Source organism: Myxine glutinosa, chromosome 10 (genome assembly GCF_964187855.1).
Source record: "Myxine glutinosa chromosome 10, kmMyxGlut1.1, whole genome shotgun sequence".
NCBI classification, from domain to species: Eukaryota; Metazoa; Chordata; class Myxini; order Myxiniformes; family Myxinidae; genus Myxine; species Myxine glutinosa.
Window position 1 is genome coordinate 106,748,410 of NC_136270.1, and position 22,782 is coordinate 106,771,191.

General features: G+C 48.6%; 1 protein-coding gene across 1 annotated transcript in view; it reads left to right on the top strand.

Moving 5' to 3' along the window:
* The window catches only part of LOC137433879 (cartilage acidic protein 1), a 354,284-nt gene that overhangs the window by 158,112 nt on the left and 173,390 nt on the right, over positions 1–22,782 (top strand). Inside the window, exon 3 of the mRNA XM_068126319.2 lies at positions 1,692–1,888. Within this exon, the coding sequence (XP_067982420.2) occupies positions 1,692–1,888 (197 nt within the window). The remainder of the gene's footprint in view (positions 1–1,691; positions 1,889–22,782) is intronic.

Sequence of the window (22,782 nt, forward strand, 5' to 3'; positions counted from 1 at the left end):
TTTTGGGGATGGGAAGGAAAGGGGGTCTATTCTCTTTCACTGGTGCAATGGAGTACTTTTAATTAATGGGAGACACAGCCTTATCCTAAAACACAGAATAAGAGATAACTATCAAAAGAAAAGATATATCGTGTCCTGCATGTATGTTTTTTATGGACTAACTACGGGAACGCCCTTTGACCTTTATACAACCACAACGGAGGGAGGAGGGGTGATATTTTACAACAACCTTTTACAACAACCTTTTACAACATTTTACCACCACCACAAAATAAAAAAAACCATTCTCATATTCACAACAATACGCAGACACCATAGCTGGCACAGAAGAAGAAAAAGAAGAAGAAGAAATATGGGAGCAGTGAGCTGGAGCAGATTCGGTGGTTATTGCAGATATCATGAGGCAATCTTAAAAGACTGGTGGAAATAAAATAGATAGCTTCTATATAATTATTGAGTTGTGAAGACTTTTTTATTGGGAAGTTCATAAATGAGACATCAAAAGAAGCATTAAATTAAAGCAATGTGCTGCAAATTGTAATTATGTTTGTTTATTAAATGTAAAGCATTGATGTGCTTGTCTTTTATGAAATGCATGAAATATCTTACAGCGTACTATTCAGAGTCGCTGTACAAATATAATAAGGTTTCAAACGAAAAAGAACTGATGGGTCAAATATTTATCTTTACAATTTTCCCATGAAATGACATTTGCTGATGTTTCAGAAACATATTTGTCCTGATGTTGGCCCAGTTTTTCATCATTTCTGTCTTTCTGTCTTTCTTTTTAGTAGTGTTTTTTTCCCATCCGAAAACGACCCAAAATCTACCATTATTTTTTCTGTTGTGAAATGAGCAGCCAGCGGTGTATTTGGTGGTGTTTAGGGCAATATAGACATATTTTGTATTTTCTTTTCTGGAACATTCAGTGTTCTATGAGTAAGATACTCACAATCGTCCTTGACACACCGACAACAAAGAATAAGTAAATGTATTTTTAAGATAAATTATATATTAATATATTTTTGTACAAATAGCGTGGTGTTGGCTTAGCGGTTAGGGTGCCGGCTTGGGATCCTAGGATCCTGGGTTCGAATCCCGGTCAATTGCTGAATTAACGCCAGCGGGGTTGACTCAGCCTGTCAGCCCTTCCTGCCATCAACTTGACTCCGAGGTCGGCAAATTGAGTACCAGCTTACTGGTAATTCCCTGTGTGTCGCAAGAGGCGAATAACAGGGTTGATGGCAGGAAGGGCATCTGGCCATAAAACATTGCTTCGGTGCCTGAAAAAGGCCAACCCCTGCTCTGCAGGGAAAAATGGCCTCTAAAGGTGGTCTCATTTTTTTTTTACAAATAGTTTAAACATATTTATGTAGAATAAGACATGAGCACCATTGCTTACTGTACCTAGTTCATAAAACCTCTTGAATGCCTCTTATACATTCGATGTGAAACTTCTTCGGATAAAACTTCATTAAAAACTTCATCAAAAAACTGGGTTAAACTTCTTCTTCTTCTTCTTCTTCTTCGGACAGGATAAGTATCGAACTGAAAGCAGTGATAAAATAAATAAATAAAATAATAAATAAGTGCAGCACTTCTAAGTGTGAACCATCAAGATGAAGAAAACAATACCTGCTTTAAAATATCGATTGTTGTACATAAGACAAATTGTTCATTTTCTTTTTCAGTTACAATGAAGCCAACTTGGTACTAAAGTACGATGCAAGCTTGCATCGTCTGGTGAACCTGGCAGTCGACCACATCGATTCTCCGTACTATGCATTGCGAGACGAGCACGGCAGTTCCATTGGAGTCGCCGCTTGTGACATTGATGGTGATGGCTGGGAAGAGATATATTTCCTCAACACCAACAATGCATTCTCAGGTAGTGTATCCGAAGTGCACTCGGTGTGAATTAAAATGCTGCCCGGTCCAAGAGTGCTGCTGGTGATGCCTGCATGATGCAAATCCAGCAATGCATGAGATTTTGTATAAAAATCAATTGCTAGTGACAAATTGGCTGTACTATTTCGATTATCAAAGATTATCACTGATTTTCATATTATTTTTGCAAAATTGTTTTACTGTCATTGATTCAATCAACTTGCTTCGTGACATTCAAGCACAGGCGGGTTATCGCTGGCTGGCCAGGACTGGTGTTTCACTGGGGGCGGCACGAATCTGGATTTTGTTCAGGGTGCCAGCAATAACTCAGCTGCTCTTCACCAGCTGTGTTTTTGTGAAGTCAGGTCTGGTGTTGTCTGAAGTGTCTCTCTTCATGTGTGCACATGATTTGTGTGACAGCTCTTCGATAAGCCTTATATCCTGTTTTTTTGTTTTTTTTAATGTATCTTTGAAAATGGAAAAAAACAACAAAAAACAAACAAACAAGCAAGTTAATTGCTATTAAAGTTTTGGCTTTATCCACAAGTTTATATATTCGAAAATATTTCATCAATTCTGAGAGTGTTGAAAAAAAAAAAACATCCCCGTGTCCAAACAGAAATGATTTAGAAAGATGAATATCCATACATGTCCACAGTAAAAAATATCTCACCAACATGAATGATTTACTTCATAGTGACAACTAGATGGCAAATGTAATTTTGACATGAAAATTGGAAAAGATCAAAAAGATGGTCATGATCCGAGATGAAGCAGGAAGCAAAAGCGATGCACATCGTCATGATGATGTGCTTTTCCGAAACTAGGCACCTACAGCATAAAACTATTTTGCATGAGTGTGGATAAAGTTAAACTGCTGCGCTTTATTTTTTTCTTTTTTTCTTTAAAGTCTTCAGTGGCTATTCTTCGGCTTCCCAGGGTTTCTTTATTTCCTTACGATGCATATAATATTATTTCTCCTTTACAAAAATGCTATTGAAATCTGCCTAAAAAGTGAAACTGCTGTTGTGAGCACTACCTTTGCAGCAAAGTATGATTTTACATATATATATATACATATATATATATATATTTATATATATATATATATATATATATATATATATATATATATATATCTCAAATGGATCCATTTTGAGTTCTCCAACCTTTAATGAGCAAACAAACAACTGCTTGTAGCGGTTACCGCTGGATGCACACAATCACCTTGCACCGGCCAGAACACGGCCAGACGCGCCTCTCCCGGGCATGCCCGGACTCACTGTTCCCGGGCACGCCCGAACCTCCCGGGCACGCCCGGTCTCGTCTTTTCCCGGGCATGCCCGCTCTCGCCTTTCCAGGGCTCGCCCAGAGCGTCCGGGCATGCCCGCTATCGCCTTTTCAGGGCTCGCCCAGAGCGTCCGGGCATGCCCGCTATCGCCTTTCCAGGGCTCGCCCAGAGCGTCCGGGCATGCCCGCTATCGCCTTTCCAGGGCTCGCCCAGAGCGCCGCATGCCCAGCCTCGACTTGCCAGGCCGCAGCCAAACACGCCCGGGCAGGTCCAGACTCGCCTTTCCAAGGCTCGCCCTTGACACCCGGGCATGCCCGGTATAGCTTTTGCCGGGCAAACTTCCCGACATAAATGTGTATATATATTGCTGCCCGATAAACGGGCTTGTCAGAATACCTGAGCTGTTTTGTTTCAATAAAGCAACTCGGACGAATTCCGTCTTTGGTCGCGTCAATTCTTTCGACTCGCGTTGGAGCGCAGTTCCTTCATTGGTGACCCCGACGTGATTCCCGGGCATCCTCCGCAGCGAGGCCGCCCCCCGTCCACAGTTCCCCCCACTCGACCACCCACCACCACGTCGGACCCCTCCCCACGACCCTCCAGGAGTCGCTTCGGCCGGGTCATCCGGACCCCCCTTAAATTGACCCTGCCGGTGCAGGTCGATTCTGGAGGGGCGTGTGTAGCGGTTACCGCTGGATGCACACAATCGCCTTGCACCGGCCAGAACACGGCCAGACGCGCCTCTCCCGGGCATGCCCGGACTCACTGTTCCCGGGCACGCCCGAACCTCCCGGGCACGCCCGGTCTCGTCTTTTCCCGGGCATGCCCGCTCTCGCCTTTCCAGGGCTCGCCCAGAGCGTCCGGGCATGCCCGCTATCGCCTTTTCAGGGCTCGCCCAAAGCGTCCGGGCATGCCCGCTATCGCCTTTCCAGGGCTCGCCCAGAGCGTCCGGGCATGCCCGCTATCGCCTTTCCAGGGCTCGCCCAGAGCGCCCGGGCACGCCCAGCCTCGACTTGCCAGGCCGCAGCCAAACACGCCCGGGCAGGTCCAGACTCGCCTTTCCAAGGCTCGCCCTTGACACCCGGGCATGCCCGGTATAGCTTTTGCCGGGCAAACTTCCCGACATAAATGTGTATATATATATTGCTGCCCGATAAACGGGCTTGTCAGAATACCTGAGCTGTTTTGTTTCAATAAAGCAACTCGGACGAATTCCGTCTTTGGTCGCGTCAATTCTTTCGACTCGCGTTGGAGCGCATCCGCAGTTCCTTCATGCTCGACGTTTCGATCAGCAACACCGATAAACGTGCATCCACTGACCTTTCTCAAGAGTAAAGCAAAAGTTTTGCAAGAGGAAAGCAAAAGGTGGCGTCATGCTAAGGGGATGCTTTTAGCAGCAGGGACTATGAGACTTGTAAGGATAGAGGCACTGGCAGAGTTTGGGGGGAGGCGGGGGGGGGGGGGGGGAATGCCCCCACCTTAATATTTTTCAGTAGTTTACAATTAAATAAAAACATCCCGTATTTAAAAGTGAGCAACAATAATGAACATAAACTGTATTTATGATTTCATCTACACTGTAACTACACGAACAAACGGTAATTTTGGAAGTCAGACATTATATTAAGGCCATTATTAATATTAAGCCCTTGCCCCCCTATCCCCCCCCCCCCCCCAAATAGAGAAGTCAAACTACGCCTATTTTTAGAAACCTTCAGAATAACCTTTATAATTACACTATAGAACGCTTTAGAATTCCACTTTAGAACCCTTTCGAATTACACATTAGAACCCATTAGAATCATCCTTTAGAACCCCTTAGAATTATACTTTAGAACCCTTTAGAATTACACTTTAGAACCCTTTAGAATTAACCGTTAGAACCTATTAGGATTGCACTTTAGAACCCCTTATAATTACACTTTAGAACCCTTTAGAATGCAATAGAATTACACTTTAGAACCATTTAGGAATTACACTTTAGAATTAGGACCCATTAGAATTACACTTTAGAACCATTTAGAATTATACTTTAGAACCCTTTAGAATTACCGTTTAGAACCATTGAGATTCCATTAGAATTAGACTTTAGAACCCTTTAGAATTAACCGTTAGAACCTGTTAGGATTGCACTTTAGAACCCCTTATAATTACACTTTAGAACCCTTTAGAATGCAATAGAATTACACTTTAGAACCATTTAGGAATTACACTTTAGAATTAGGACCCATTAGAATTACACTTTAGAACCCTTTAGAATTACACTTTAGAACCATTGAGAATCCATTAGAATTACACTTTAGAACCCCGTTAGAATTACACGTTATAACCCGCTAGAATTACCCTTTAGAACCCTTTAGAATTACACTTTAGAACCATTGAGAATCCATTAGAATTACACGTTATAACCCGTTAGAATTACACGTTATAACCCGCTAGAATTACCCTTTAGAACCTTTTAGAATTACACTTTAGAACCCTTTAGAATTACACTTTACAACCCTTTAGTATTACACTTTAGAATTACACTTTACAACCATTGAGAACCCATTATAATTACACTTAGAATTACACTTTAGAATTACACTTTAGAATGCCCACCCCTTTCCCAATCTCCTTGAGATACCAATCAACCTGCTGCAACCAGGAGGCGCATGGTCGACCCGTTGGCCTCCTCTACCCACGAGGATCCCTCACAGAACGAATCTGTTGAGCAGGATCAGCGTCAGGAAAACGAGCCACATGTTCATACAGCTGCAGCGGACGCTCACGAACTGGACAGGTAACAAATCTCATCCGAGTCTCTTTCAGCAAACAATCGTTCGACACAAAGTCCGACCAGCGATAGCCAAGGATTCTTCGCAGAGACCTGGTACCAAAGGAGTTAAGTTAATCTCATATCCTTGATCAGAGTCTATTTCTCACAACAGTAGAGCAAGACTGGAAACTCTATGACTTAAAGACTCTGACCTTCATCCTCATGCAAGCGTAGCCACCCACCATGATCTCACCACTATCCGGACTCTGAACCTCAAAATGCTGAATATTGGTGGCCTACCTCAATCCACGTAGCGTAGCCACCGACCATGATCTCAAGCTACCCACCATGATCTCAAGCCACCCACCATGATCTCAAGCCACCCACCATGATCTCAAGCCACCGACCATGATCTCAAGCCACCCACCATGATCTCAAGCCACCCACCATGATCTCACCACTATCCGGTCTCCGAACCTCAAAATGCTGAATATTGGTGGCCTACCTCAATCCACATAGCAAGCGTAGCCACCCACCATGATCTCAACACTATCCGGTCTCTGAACCTCAAAATGCTGCATGTTGGTGGCCTACCTCAATCCACATAGCAAGCCTAGCCACCCACCATGATCTCACCACTATCCGGTCTCTGAACCTCAAAATGCTGCATGTTGGTGGCCTACCTCAATCCACATAGCAAGCCGAGCCAGCCACCATGATCTCACCACTATACAGTCTCCAAACCTCAAAATGCTGCATGTTGGTGGCCTACCTCAATCCACATAGCAAGCCTAGCCACCCACCATGATCTCACCACTATCCGGTCTCCAAACCTCAAAATGCTGCATGTTGGTGGCCCACCTCAATCCACGTAGCAAGCGTAGCCAGCCACCATGATCTCACCACTATCCGGTCTCTGAACCTCAAAATGCTGCATGTTGGTGGCCTACCTCAATCCATGAAGCAAGCGTATCCACCCACCATGATCTCACCACTATCTGGTCTCCAAACCTCAAAATGCTGCATGTTGGTGGCCCACCTCAATCCACATAGCAAGCCTAGCCACCCACCATGATCTCACCACTATCCGGTCTCTGAACCTCAAAATGCTGCATGTTGGTGGCCTACCTCAATCCACATAGCAAGCCTAGCCACCCACCATGATCTCACCACTATCCGGTCTCCAAACCTCAAAATGCTGCATGTTGGTGGCCCATCTCAATCCACGTAGCAAGCGTAGCCAGCCACCATGATCTCACCACTATCCGGTCTCTGAACCTCAAAATGCTGCATGCTGGTGGCCTACCTCAATCCACATAGCAAGCCGAGCCAGCCACCATGATCTCACCACTATACAGTCTCCAAACCTCAAAATGCTGAATGTTGGTGGCCCACCTCACTCCACGTCTTGTTTATTTCATCCATTATAAAAACTGAAAGATTCCCCGCTGCTGAAACAGTCTTCTTCATTCAGACAGGCAGCCAAATTGAGTCAGCCTGGGCAACGGTGCGTAATGATACACACGCAGTGCACAGCCCCAAATGGAATTTGGAACAATGGACCAGCAACAACAAAGAGAACAGCAATGTTGAGGGTCTAAAGTTCCATACTGAAAAAAAACATCAGTGTAAATTCACCGGCATGCACCGTGGGCCTGTTGAATGAAAACGCTGAAGATATCAATCTAATTATACAATGGAGAGTGGTGCATATTTTATGGTGCTTTCAAAACGAGTATGAAAAAGGCCAGAAAGGAATGTAAATGCCCTATGTGTTTATCTCATGATGGGTCAAGGCCTCCTTGTTTTTCCCGGTGCTGCTTTCGGATCACAGTGGTCACGTGCCATGTGTAGTGTGTACCGACCAATGATGAAGTGCTACTGTCACGTTACTCATTTGCACGTACTCGTCATCTCCGAGTTGTCCATCATCTGGACAGAGTGGTAATTTCCCCTGGATTTTGTTCACTTTCTCTGGGCAGGCAAGATTTAGCAATGCATGACGTGGGTGGCCTGACGTCACAATATTTTTCATGGTGAAATGAACAGATTGGCGAACGACGCAACCATAAATAAATACAATGAATTAAATATTTAGAGTCTGCGGGGGAAAAACTTCCAGCCTTCGTTGTGTTGCTGATTTCTGGAGACCTCCAGGAGGCCGCCTGATGGAGGTATGCTCTCTACCAAGTGCTGGTCTAGTTGAGTATGCATCCGTATTACGCAATCAAGCTGTATGGCATATGTGACTTTTATCGAATCATGCCATATGGCACATGGAGCTTCTCATCGCTTTTGTTCGTCTTTTACACATCTGATTTCTCTCCATGAAACCTTCAACTCTTTCATTTCCTTTTCCATGGTGCATCACCAGGTCGCTCGTGGCCACCAAACCCTTCTCTTCCCACCAAGTTCCCAGCATATTTCCTGTTTTTGGTATGTTTTCATCCACCATGTGTAACACACACGCAATCCATCTCCACCTCCTATTTTTTATTTATTTATGATGTTTATTCTCCCTGTTAGCCTTTCGACTTCCTTCTTCCTAGCCATGCCTGGCTAGAAGATTCTGAGGACTTTCTTTTGGTGCTGGAGATGAAAGACTCATTTTGGTGATTTTTGGTGAAGATTCACATTGAAATAGTAGGGCTGACTTCACGTTGCTGTCAAGGATCCTGAGCTTGGTTTTCGAGTTGCACTTCTTGCATTTCCAAGTTCCCTTCATCTCATGAATTTTTTTTGTACCCCTTGTAGTACATCTTCCTCAACCCTTCCTGTTGTATTCACCATGGATCCAAAAGTATGAACTTTTCAACCTCTTGTATGGGTGAAGTGATGCCCATGATGTTCTTGTTGTGTGTGTAATGTATGTTCTTGTATATATATATATTTTTGGCTATGTTTAATTTGTATCCTGGTTACTTTTTTCCGCATGCGTACTGTGTAAAGACTGTGAATTGAGGCAGATGCAATCTGCAAAGTAGAGTTCCTATTGATATTCATATCGTCGTTCCTCCATGGTATCTCATTCCTTCTCTGCTCATTTTGTCTTTGTCAACACCCAGTCAAGCAACAAGTAAAAGCTTAAACTAGAGGTACAGTCACGTGAAAAGGTAAGTACACCCCATGTAAAGTTTTGACTTTAACATATTTCAACATACAGCTATTTGATCTTCATTTCAACAATATTGATAGATAAAGGTGATATAATATAACAAATATCATGAAACATTTACCTTTTGTATTCCATTGTATAATTTAAATAAACATAAATGCAAATTTCGAATGTGGAAAAGGTAGGTACACACTTGGCTCTAATAGGTGGTATTGCCCCCTTTGGCAGAAGCAACCTCAAGTAGGCGTTTCTTATAACTGTCTCCCAGTCTCTGACATCGACTGGGAGAAATTTTTGCCCACTCCTCCATGCAGAATTCTTTCAGCTGTGCGATGTTTGAGGGGTTTCTTGCATGCACAGCTCGTTTCAAATCCCCCCACAACATCTCGATGGGATTTAGATCCGGGCTTTGACTTGGCCATTCCAGAACCCTCCATGTCTTTATTTTCAGCCATTCCTTGGTGGATTTACTGGTATGTTTAGGGTCATTGTCATGTTGCAAGGTCCACCTTCGGTTGAGCTTCAACTTTCCGACAGATGGCCTCACATTATCCTCAAGAACCCTCTGGTACAATGAAGAATTCATGGTGGATTCTATGATGGTGAGCTGCCCAGGCCCTGATGCAGCAAAGCTGCCCCAAACCATAATATATCCACCACCATGCTTTACAGTTGGTATCAGGTTCTTGTGGTCAAATGCTGTCTTTGGTTTTCGCCAAACATGTCTTCTGGTACTGTGGCCAAATACCTCCACCTTTGATTCATCTGTCCAGAGCACATTGTTCCAGAAGTGCTGGTCTTTGCCTAGGTGTTCATTGGCAAACTTTAGTCTTGCCCTGATGTTCTTTCTCGACAGCAACGGTTTCCTCCTGGCACACCTCCCATGTAGATCAAATTTGTGCAGCCTCTTTCTAATGGTAGACTCGTGCACTTTGACATCAACAGTGGCAAGAGCTACCTGTAGGTCCCGTGATGACATTCTGGGGTTCTTAGAGACTTCTTTCAGCATCTTGCAGTTTGCTCTTGGGCTGAACTTCCTGGGGCAGCCTGGCCTGAACAAGTTGGCAGTTGTTTGGAATCTTCTCCACTTGTAGATGATCTTCCGGACAGTCCAATGATTGATTTCAAATTGTTTGGAGATCTTTTTTAATCCCTTCCCAGACTCGTAGACATCTATAACCCTCTTTCTGAAGGCCTCAGAGAGCTCTTTTGATCTAGGCATTGTGACGCCGCACACTTCAACAACAAAGAGCAAACCAAACTAAATGTCTGAGGTTTAAATAAGACAGGTTCCTCCAAGATCCTCTATAACGATGTTCTAATCATTTGCACCTGAGCTGGTGCACCTGATTCTAATTTTAGGTATTTGAAATAGTGATAAATGTCGGGGTGTACTTACTTTTTGCACATGCAAAATTTGCATTTATGTTTATTTAAATTATACAATGGACTACAAAATGTAAATGTTTCATGATATTTGTTATATTATATCACCTTTATCTATCAATATTGTTGAAATGAAGATCAAATAGCTGTATGTTGAAATATGTTGAAAAAGTCAAAAATGTACATGGGGTGTAATTTACTTTTTTAATAAAAATTTGCTTTTTCACGTGACTGTATACACATTCACCTCTAAGCTGTCTAGCCTAAGCTCGAATCCAAACCCACTGTTTCATCTCAGATGCTGTTTGTGTGAACTTATCCCTGGATGTCTTTTGTGTCCACTGATTTCCTGGCAAAATCAGTCTAACAGCATGCTTGAGAATCTCCACAGTGGACAGGTTGGGTGTGTGACATGGGCTAATGAAATTTGCCTTTCATCAGTCCTGAGCTCAAGAGCTCGAATCATTGACGGAATGCTTGATCCACTCCCCACCCGCTCCTCCCAGTCCATCACTGACCTTCTCCAACTCAAACCATTATCTGACAATTGCTTCAAATCCATTTAATGAAATGGGAACCCACTATTGATATGAAGGCAAGTGAAGCTAAAATCTCTTTGTATCATAGATTGTCAACACCTTTGGTGACCAAAAGACCCTGTGTACCCAATCATTGCTAATGTGTAACTTTATTTGACGGTGTATAATGATTCTCACTATTATTACTACTACTACTACTACTACTACTACTACTACTACTACTACTACTATTATTATTATTACTACTACTACTACTACTACTACTACTACTACTACTACTACTACTACTATTACTAATACTACTACTACTACTACTACGACAACGCCACGCCTACTACTACTACTACTACTACTACTACTACTACTATTACTACTACTACTACTACTACTACTACTACGACAACGCCACGCCATTTTTCTGCTCATCGAGCCGTGCTATTTTCGACATTTCCTCCTCATCCTCCTCCGTTTTCGTTTGTATTTTTGTTTTGTTTTGTTTATCTGAACCGAGTTGGTTCATTTTCTTGCTTAGTTTGACGTTCCATTTGATTTAGTCCGTCCTTTTGTGTTCAGGCCGTGTGGCCGCGCCTGTGTGGGACTAGTTACGGTACGCCTTATTGCGGCGTTATCGTTAAAGTACTGTCGCGCACCCGCCAAAATTAATATCAGGCGGTCGCGGATGCCGATCACGAAGGCTTTAACTCCGAGGCGGAAACTCAATGGCGGATTCCAAAACCTAAAACATCTAAGCGCGTGGAATGGAGGGAAGCGGCGAAAGTCCCCGCAGCCTTAGCTGTGAAATCAACCACCCGGTAAAATGCGTTCAGATATATGTACAAAAATAATATAAGGGTTTATTCAGGAAAAGCAAAGACAGTAAAAGCACGCGCCAGTAATAAAATAAGGTACTAAATTGGGATCCCACGCACAACAGATTTCAAACACGAGACGAGGGAGATGAATACGAAAATAACACGTCTTCTATGTAAAGTGTATTCGCGGATACGGCCTTATCTCGTCCTTGTCGTCTTGATGGCTGCCGTCCAACACCCGGCTCCTTTCGTCCCACGGCACGCCTCGCTCCAAGTTCCAAAGCCCAGAGCAACAAGCACCGATCACCACGAGGTCCCACAGCAGGCTAGCGCGAATCCACCCAGCAAAAAGGAGCGAGCTCCAACTACCTCGACGGCGATCTTCCACACGACAGCCAACTCAACCAGGGCCGGGACTCTGCTCACAAGCCAACTCAGGATTGCACCGGGACTCGCCCAAACTGTGAACTGCAAACCGTGAACTCAAAAACCTTCTCACTGCCAGGAATGTCACTCAACTGCCAGTCCTACTCCATCTCAACTATCAAACGAACGGCCCTCTACTCTTCTGCCTGAAAAGACGTCCGGCCCCCGTTCATATCCCTGGCCGATGACGTCAGCATTGGCGCACTGCTCTGCCAATCAGAGCCTCCACTGACTCGCCAACTCGTCCAGGGGCACGCCCACTGCATCACTCTCACTCTCACTCCCGCTCCTGCTCCTTGTGTTGTAGCACATGCTATGCGAGGTGGATAGGCCTCGCGGAGGTGCAAATGGTGGCGGCCGTGTGGTGGTGTTCTCGCCCGATTTCTTCCTAAGTCATGTCAGGGGGGAGTGGGCGTCATTACTGTTGTACTAAGGGAATCCTAACCAAGTGTCTATGTGGTCTGTAGTGCCATAAGGGACAAAGGTTTGATTACCAGGTGAGACATACAAGGGCTCTACTCATTATTCCCTACACTAACTATCACTCGAATCTCCTGGTAGATTCACAATCATACACCTTAACCGACAAAACGCCTACACATCGACTTATTACAGGTAGTGTTCCTTACCGCGACACACGAAGCATGGTACCTACTCAGATCTACTCTGCTCTACATATATCACTACACAAATTCATAACAGTACTTAGCGACTCTTTTGTTCTTTGGTTTAATCATCATTTAGTGTGCTGAAGTTGCACACTGCGGTGAGCGTCTGTGTGAGTGAGCGTTATTTGGTTAATAACGTGTTTTTGTTACCTTGGTTCTGAGAGGACAATTAATTATTTTTGAATCATGCCAATGAATAGTGACTGGGCTGATGTCGCTGCGACCATTTCTGGTGTGGTGCAGGTGTAGGGAAAACAGCACACCCGTTTCAGTCCTTGACAAGGAAACATGGTGTGAGATGCGAGTTGGGACAAACTACCCAAATCGAAACGTATGTGAGCGCAATGTCCATTGTGGTTGGTTCATCAGAAATATTTGCAGCCTCTAAAATGTATGGAAGAGCTGTGTTCTTCCTTAAATCAGAGGCTGCAGCGAATAAGGTGACAGAGAAAGGCATTGTTGTAGGAGGGTTATTTGTCCAAGCAGAACCACTTTCGAGCCTTGGAACACCAATCATACTCTTTAACATACCTCCCTTTATTGCTGATCATGTGTCTGTGCCATTCTTGAAGCGATTGTGGGTGCTAAGATCACACATTAGGCCTGTGCCTCTTGGATGTCTTGAGCCTGCACTACGTCATATCTTGTCTTTTAAAAGACAACTTTCCATTTGAACTGCACAATGACATGGAGTTGGAGGGATCATTTGTCATTCTGTTTGAAGGCAAGAATTATAAGGTTGTGGCGGACACAAAAGCCCACTGGCGTGGTGACATCATTCCACGCACCAAGTGGGCGGTGGCCACGCCCGAGGGGTAGGCGTGGCCTCATGCTATACACCGGGCGACCAGCCCGGAGGAGTTCAGTGTTACAGTGTAGTCTTACAATAAAGACGTTTATATGTTACCGCTTGTCCGCTTCCTCCTTGCTCACAAGCAGCGCGCGTAACGCCGCGCTTTACTGGTGACCCTCGACGTTGGATCTGCCGTAGCGATCCTTCCGAACGCGACGCCATTGCAATGGCCAACGACAAGGCAATGGCGATTAAACTTCCCGAATTTTGGGAGGCCCAGGCCGAAGTCTGGTTCGTTCAAGCCGAAGCCCAATTTCAGCTTCGGCGCCTCACCAACGACGACCTGCGCTACTGCCATGTCGTCGCCTCCCTCGGGCCCGGCACGGCCGCTCGAGTGGTGTCCGTCCTTCACCACCCACCGGACGGCCACAAGTACGAGGCACTCAAGCGGCTACTCCTAGCCACGTTCGGCCTCACGGACGACGCACGGGCCGATCGCCTCCTGGATCTCCCCGAGCTCGGTGAGACGCGCCCGTCGGTCCGAATGGACCATATGCTGTCACTGTTGGGCGACGAAGCCCCGGTTCGCTATTCCGGGCGCTTTTCCGTCGTCAACTTCCAGCGCAGGTTCGCCTCGCGTTGGCCGGGACCGGGCTAACGGAACCCCGAGCATTGGCGGCCGAGGCGGACAAGTACTTCGCCGCTTCGGACACGCGGGCGAGCGTTGGCGTGGCCGTCACGGCCTTCGACGCTGATGTTCCACAGCATCATCTTCTACAGCACGCTGAGGTTCAACAGCATGCTGATACGCACCTCGTGAACGCCGCCACGCCCCGCCCACCGCCGCGGCGAAAACCGCCACCGCGGGGAAACCCGTCGACTCCACCGGCCTGGCGGAGCCAGCCGCGCTCCTCCAGCTCCACCACCTGGTGCTGGTTCCACGCCAAGTTCGGCCACGAAGCTCGGCGGTGTCATCCGCCGTGCTCCTTCAACGGGTCGGGAAACGCCCGGGCCGGCGCTCAATTGTGGCGATGAGCGCCGGCCGTTCGAGCAGCCTGCTGTTCATAACGGACACCTTCTCCGGGCGCCGTTACCTGTGCGACACGGGAGCACAGGTGAGTGTCATTCCCGCCGGCACGTCAGACAAGCACGCCGCGGGTGGGGGCCCCGCGCTGCTTGCCGCGAACGGGACGCCCATCCGTACGTACGGAAAACGCTGCCTCTCTCTGCGGTTTGGAGGGCAGGTTTTCCGATGGACGTTCGTCACCGCCGACGTGCCCATGGCACTGCTTGGCGCGGACTTCCTGTGTGCTAATGGGCTCCTGGTCGACGTCAAGCGCAGACAGCTTGTCCAGGCCGAGACGTTCAGCTCGCTCGCATGTGCGTTGCCCAGCTCAACGAGCGGCTTGCCAAGCGGCTTGCCGAACGATTCGGTTCCGGCCACGTTGGTCTGTACGCTTCCGGCAGCGGACGCATTCACCCGCCTCCTCGCCGGCTTCCCGGCCCTCACGCGGCCCACCTTCTCGGCGGGGGCCGTCAAGCACGGGGTGGCCCATCACATCCCCACCGTCGGGCCACCGGTCTACGCACGGGCACGCCGCCTCGAGCCGACGAAGCTGGCGGTGGCAAAAGCGGAGTTCGCTACCCTGGAGCGACTCGGCATCGTTCGGCGCTCAGAGAGCGCTTGGGCGTCGCCGCTGCACATCGTGCCAAAGCCCGGCGGGGGATGGCGACCGTGCGGGGACTATCGCCGTCTCAATGACGCCACGACTCCCGACCGCTACCCCGTCCCCCACATTCAGGACTTTTCCGCCCGTTTGGCGGGCAGGTCCTTCTTCTCGAAGGTGGACCTCATACGCGGCTACCATCAGGTCCCCGTCAGGCCGGAGGACGTCCCGAAGACGGCGGTCATCACGCCATTCGGACTCTTCGAGTTCCTGCGCATGCCCTTCGGTCTGAAGAATACGGCTCAGGCGTTCCAGCGACTGATGGACAGCGTCCTGCGCGACTTGGATTTTGTCTACGTCTACCTGGACGATATCCTCGTCGCCAGCGCGTCCCGCGAAGAGCACCTACGCCACCTCCGCACGCTCTTCGAACGCCTGGGCCAGCATGGCCTGATTGTGAACCCCGCAAAGTGCCGGTTCGGCGCCGCCACAATCGATTTTCTGGGGCACCGTGTCACCAGGCACGGAGCCGTCCCCCTGCCGGCCAAGGTGGAGGCGGTGAAGGGGTTTCCGCGCCCCCGCACGATCAGAGGGCTGCAGGAGTTCCTGGGCATGGTGAACTTTTACCATCGGTTCCTGCCCCGTATCGCCCAGCTCCTGCGCCCCCTGCACGAAGCTCTCCGAGGTAAGCCGGGCAAAGGCGACGTTACCTGGACCGAGCAGATGGACACGGCGTTCACGGGCGCGAAGCTCGCCTTGGCTAACGCCACCATGCTCGCGCACCCGGCGCCCGATGCACCGATCGCCCTCACCACCGATGCCTCGGACTACGCGGTGGGCGCGGTGCACGAGCAATGGGTGCGTGGAGCTTGGCAACCGCTGGCGTTCTTTAGCCGGCAACTTCGCCCGCCCGAACGCCGTTACAGTACCTTCGACCGCGAGTTGCTCGGACTTCACTTGGCGGTCAGGCACTTCCGCCATCTGCTTGAGGGCCGGGCGTTCACTGCCTTCGTCGACCACAAGCCGCTGATCTTCGCGATGGGCAAGGTCACCGAGCCGTGGTCGGCCCGGCAGCAGCGTCACCTCTCGGCCGTGTCCGAGTACACGACAGACATCCAGCACGTCGCGGGGAAGGACAACCCGGTTGCGGATTGCCTTTCCCGGGCCGTCGCCCATGCAGTCCACCTCGGCATCGACTATGCCCGGATGGCAGCGGACCAGGCCGCTGACCCCGACGTCCAGGCCTTGCGGACCGCCGTCACGGGCCTCCGCGTCACCGAGGTGCCGTTCGACGGCGCGGGCGCGGCCCTCTTGTGCGACGTCTCCCTCAGGCGTCCTCGCCCCATTGTGCCCGCGGGCTGGCAGCGCCAGGTGTTTGACGCCATCCACGGCCTGTCCCACCCGGGCGCGAGGGCCTCCCAAAGGCTGATCGCCGACAAGTTCGTCTGGCATGGCCTCCGGAAGGCCGTCCGCGGCTGGGCCAGGACATGCCTCGCGTGCCAGCGCGCCAAGGTGCACCGGCACACCCAGGCCCCGTTGGCCCCGTTCACGGTGCCGGAACGCCGGTTTGACCACGTCCACGTGGACCTGGTGGGACCTGTGCCCCCCTCGCGGGGTTTCACCCACGTCCTCACCATGGTGGACCGCACCACCCGGTGGCCGGAGGCCGTGCCCTTGGCGTCGACAACGGCGGCCGATGTCGCGCAGGCTTTCATCGCCACCTGGGTCGCCCGGTTCGGCGCCCCCTCAGACATCTCATCCGACCGCGGCCCCCAGTTCACCTCGGAGCTCTGGGGGGCGGTTGCGCAGGGGCTCGGGGTCCGGCTGCACCGAACCACGGCCTACCACCCCCAGGCTAACGGCCTGTGTGAGCGATTTCACCGCTCATTGAAGGCCGCGCTCCGGGCCACCCTCCGCGACGGCGGCTGGGTCGACAGGCTCCCCTGGGTCCTGCTGGGCCTCCGGACGGCGCCCAAGGAGGACCTGCGCGCATCCGCGGCGGAGTTGGTCTTCGGGCAACCGCTGCGGGTGCCGGGCGAGTTCCTCCCCGACTCCACGGCACCATGGTCCGCGGCACAGCAGCGCTCCGCTCTGCAAGAGACCGCCCAGAGGTTCGCCCCGGTGCCAACGGCATGCCACCGGCACCCACCGACGCACGTCGCCCCGGAGCTTCGCACGGCGGAGTACGTCTTCGTCCGCCACGATGCCCATCGGACACCACTGCGGCCCCCGTACGACGGGCCTTTCCGCGTGCTGGAGACCGGGGCGAAGCACTTCACCCTGGACATCGGCGGTACTCCTGACCGCGTTTCGGTAGACCGCCTCAAGCCGGCCCACCTCGATGTGGACCATCCACCGCCAGTGGCCCGACCCCCACGTCGGGGCCGCCCTCCTGCGGGCGGACCCCCGGCACCGCCCAGCCCCGCCGCCACGGCGCCCCCCGGTCCTGCACCCATCCCAGGGGCAGCCAGGGGCATCCCACCTGGTATCCCTGCACCCCGGACGCCGCCGATCGCCAGGGGGCGCTTCGGCCGGGTCATTCGACTGCCCCACAAACTGGCCCTCCAGGTGCGCGGGAATTCTGGGGGGGCGCGTGTGGCGGACACAAAAGCCCACTGGCGTGGTGACATCATTCCACGCACCAAGTGGGCGGTGGCCACGCCCGAGGGGTAGGCGTGGCCTCATGCTATACACCGGGCGACCAGCCCGGAGGAGTTCAGTGTTACAGTGTAGTCTTACAATAAAGACGTTTATATGTTACCGCTTGTCCGCTTCCTCCTTGCTCACAAGCAGCGCGCGTAACGCCGCGCTTTAAGGTCTTTTATATGACTAATGAGCCTTGTTGTCATATTTGTAAGGCAAAGGATCACTTAAGAGCAGACTGTCCCACTGTCTCAAAAAAAGTGTCTGCTCCTCGGAGCGTTGGACAGCAAAAGGAAAATGAGAATATCACTCCAGGTATCAGTAAAGAAGTACCTGCTTCTCCATGTCCAGAAGAGTCGAAGGAAGAGGAAAGTAGTACTTCAGAGGTTTATGTGCCGTGTCCTGGATCTAGCTTACCCTCAGACATAGACCAATGGCAAATGGTAAAGTTAGTGAAAGGGAAAAGAGCACAGAAGAGAAAATCGGAGCCAGAAGCTATGGGGAATGGTGATCATGTTGATACTTCTAAAGATACAACTGATAAGGACATGGCAAAACGATCAACAAAGTCGGGTGCTCTGAAAAAAAATAGAGATCGTTACAGAACCTGAACAATTGGAAGAAGAAATAGGTACTCATCCTCAAGTACCAGATCATGAATGTGATCGGCTGCCAAGTGCAGCTAATGACCTGCAAAAGAGCGAACAGAGAAGCAAAATATCTATAACTAAAGCCAGTGTGGTAATGACGACTGACCTGGTGACATCTCCTAACTTGGCAGAGTTAAAGGAGATTGAGAGGTCTGTTGTGGAGATGGTGCATCCCGCTGCACAAACAACAGCTGCAAAGAAGCTTCGCAATAAGCCAATTGAAGCTACATCCACAGTGGAACTTCCTCAAATAAAAAACACCCCCGAATGCTCAAATGAAACTGTGGAGTCCATTTCTGTTGAAGAAAGTATACTAAAAGAACCAATCATACAAGCAGCTGAGGTCATGCCTGTACGGATTGAGGTGTTGAGTACTTCCTCTGTATCGACAAGATGTGCAGAGCGGGAAGTCGACAGGCAAACTTCACGGAAAACAAATCAACTGGATGAACTCCTCGTTCCCTTGGAAGTAGCATCCTCAATTCCTACAGCTTTGTCTAGTGGGGCAGCAATAACTGCACCAGTAATACCGGAGGAAGTTTCATCTGTGTTGCCAGAAGCCTCTGCCAAGCCTGTTTTAAGTAACGAAGAGGCAGAGGGTGAGGCACCCAGAGAAAAAGCAAAGGGGAGAGACCATGAGATCCCGGATAGTGATGACGAGGAGAGCATTGGGGACTGGGAAGATCAAGGAGCGATGATGACCTTTGAGTCGGAACTGCCTTCAGGGCATCTTTCTTGCATTCTTGGCAATGAAATTTTAGAGTTCCTTGAAAAAGGTTTACAAAGTAGGAAGAAAGTTCAAACTGCCTTAAAAAGGTGGAAAGACTACAATTTACTCTTGCATTCTCTGGATGTACTGAGAAGAGAAGGACACAAAAGTAAGGCTTCAGGCTTGGCTGAACAAGTCTGAGTCAGGAAGTTTCTTTCACAACTGTTAATCTATGGATCTAAGAATGAAATGACTTAGGTTGGGTTTTCTACTTTGTGAAAGCAAAGAATTTTGATTTTCATGATGACCGCAATAGGTTTTCTTCTTGGATCATTGAACGTCAACGGATGTAAAAATGCATTTCGGGTGCATCAAGTATTGTCCCTCTGTTTGAAGGAGAAACTTGGAGTGGTGTTTCTACAAGAGACCCACACAACTCAGCTTGATGCTCTCAGATGGAGAAGTCGATGGCAAGGATCGGCATATTTTAGTCACTTAACAGATACGTCCTGTGGGGTGGCTATCCTCTTTTCATCATCCTTAAAGGCCAATACACTTGTGATAAATGAGGTCAGTTTAGGCCGTTTGTTACATGTGAAAATACGGTTTGAGGATGTTGTTATTAATCTCGTGAACGTTTATGCGCCATGTGTTGGAGCTGGGAGAGTGCGTTTCTTTGACCACATGCGAAGATTTATGCTTTACCTGACGAAGAATTCGCAATTATTGGAAGTGACTTTAACTGCACTCTCAATCCCTCACTCGATCGCGTGGGTCAAGAGCCGCATGCTCCGTCTGCGAAAGCTTTACAAGAAACAATAATGCAGCTAAACCTGAGAGACATTTGGCGTGTACAGCACCCCACAGAAATGTCATTTACATACACTGGCATCAGGGGTGGCCATATCTCGCAATCCCGACAAGACAGAATCTATCTGTCTTATCGTTGGTGCAGGAATATCAGTGACTGCGGTATCAAATTCTCACATTTTACGGATCATAATCTTGTCTGGATAAAGCTTTCTCTTGCTGAGACAAGGCGTGGTACTGGTCTCTGGCACTTCAACAATGCCTTAGTTCACGATGAAGGTTTTCTTTCAGCATTTCATAACTTTTGGCAGGTGTGGAGAAACAGAAAAGGAGATTTCTGCTCGCTTGGACTCTGGTGGGATGTGGGGAAGGTGCGGCTGAAATTGTTGTGCCAGGAGTACTCATAAGGAATGAGCAAAACAGTTGGGATGGAGATATGGAGGCTCGAAGAGGAGCTGTTGCATCTCGAGCGTCGTCTGACAACAGTTACCCCTGCTGAATTGCAAAGGTATGAAGAAAAAAAGAACACCCTGAAAGTGTGTAGCAGTATGAAGGCCCGTGGAGCGTATGTGCGCTCACGGTTGCAGCTACTATTTGAAGAGGAATAATCCCTGAGCTATATTAAAGCTTTGGAAAAACGCAAGGGTCGAGCTAACACTATATGCAGTGTTCTGGCTGAAGATGGCTCGGTGCTTGATAATTGCAAAAGTGTTCATGAACGAATTCGAGCCTTTTATGCACAGTTGCACTTGGGGAAAAGTGTGGACGCTAATGCTTGTGGCACTTTGTGGAATAGCCTCCCAGTGGCTGCTCCGGAGGATCGAGAACAACTAGACGCTCCTTTTACTCTGGAGGAATTTACGGCTGCTCTACGGAGTCTGTCGGTAGATAAGTCCCCTGGAATTGATGGCCTATTTTGCGAGTTCTACAAAAAAGTCTGGGATCTGATTGGACATGACTACCTAAGCGTAGCCCACGAAGCATGTAATGCACGCCAAATGCCACAGTCTTGGCGTCGAGCAACCTTTGCTTTGATTCCTAAGGAGGGAGACTTGAGAGACATGAAAAACTATCGTCCGGTGTCTCTGTTATGCGTGGACTACAAAATAATGGCAAAAGTGTTGTCAAATCGTCTGGGACCTGTGCTGACAAAATTAGTGGTCTCTGACCAGTCATATGCTGTCCCTGGCAGAACAATATATGATAATATATATCTGGTCAGGGACTTGATACACTATGCGGACATGATTAAAACTCGAATTGGGTTCCTCTCTTTAGATCAGGAGAAAGCATTTGACCGAGTGAACCATGACTACCTCATTGAGACCTTGCTATCCTTCGGGTTAGGGAGGAGATATGTCGGTATGCTTCCGACACTCTACACTTCTGCAGAGTGCCTCATTAAAGTGAATGGTTTATTACTCGCACCTCTTCCTTTTGAGAGTGGAATAAGGCAAGGATGTCCTCTGTCTGGCCAGCTATATTCCTTGTGTATTGAGCCTTTTCTCTGTCTAATGAGGCGAAGGTTAACTGGCATCATGGTACCAGACTGTAATAGTCCCTTCTTTCTTTCTGCTTATGCTGATGATGTTCTCGTGTTTGCGGGAAGTGCAAGAGACATGCAAACAGTTTATGACTGTCAGCAAATCTACCCGGCAGCATAATCTGCTCAAATAAATTGGCAGGAGAGCTCTGGACTACTGGTTGGAACAATGCAGATTGGCGAACTCCCGATGCTGTTTCAGCAATTAACATGGAGTCACCAGGAACTCAAACATTTGGGGGTCTATTTGTCAATCTCTCGTTATGGCTCATCAACTCGCAATTGGAGCACTCTAGAAGGAACTAGAACGGGCACTCGGTAGAGCGCATACCTTCGCCGCAGCTACTGTTCTGTACTTGGCATGGGAGTGTAGGGAACAGAACAACAAAAATACGATTTTGACCTTTCGTGACCTTGACCTTGACCTTTGACCCGATTGCTCCCAAAATCTAATCAAATGTGTCCCGTATAATAACCAATCATCCCACCAAATTTCATGCAATTCGGTTGAATACTTTTTGAGTTATGCGAATAACATACACACACACACACAGACATACAAATAAATACACAGCGATCAAAACATAACCTTCCGCTTTTGCGAAGGTAAAAATGCAGGTGAAGCTGAGAGATTGGAATGGATTATTAAGAATCCTACCTTTACATGGTAGAGCTATTTTACTGAAACAATTTGTCCTTCCCAAACTGTTGTTCAGGCTTTCTTGCATAAGTGTTCCTGATTGGTTTCTGGCTAAGATGCAAAGGAAGTTGGTGGACTGCTTTTGGAATGGAAAGCATTGGGTATCTTTGGGAATCCTGAGCATGCCTCTTGCTGAAGGTGGACAGGGCTTTCCCTGCCTCCAAAGCCACTTTTACACCTTCAGGCTGCAGGCAATTAAAAGATACCTTTATGCGAACCCAACACCACAATGGTGCATGTTGGCATCGTACTTTTTCAGTAAAGTGCTCAGCCTAGGATATAAAAGGCAAATTTTCAGTATCAACTGCAAAAACATTTCCAGCGACCCATTGCCTTCTTTTTATCAGGAAATGCTGAAGGCCTGGTATGCAATTGAAATGACCAG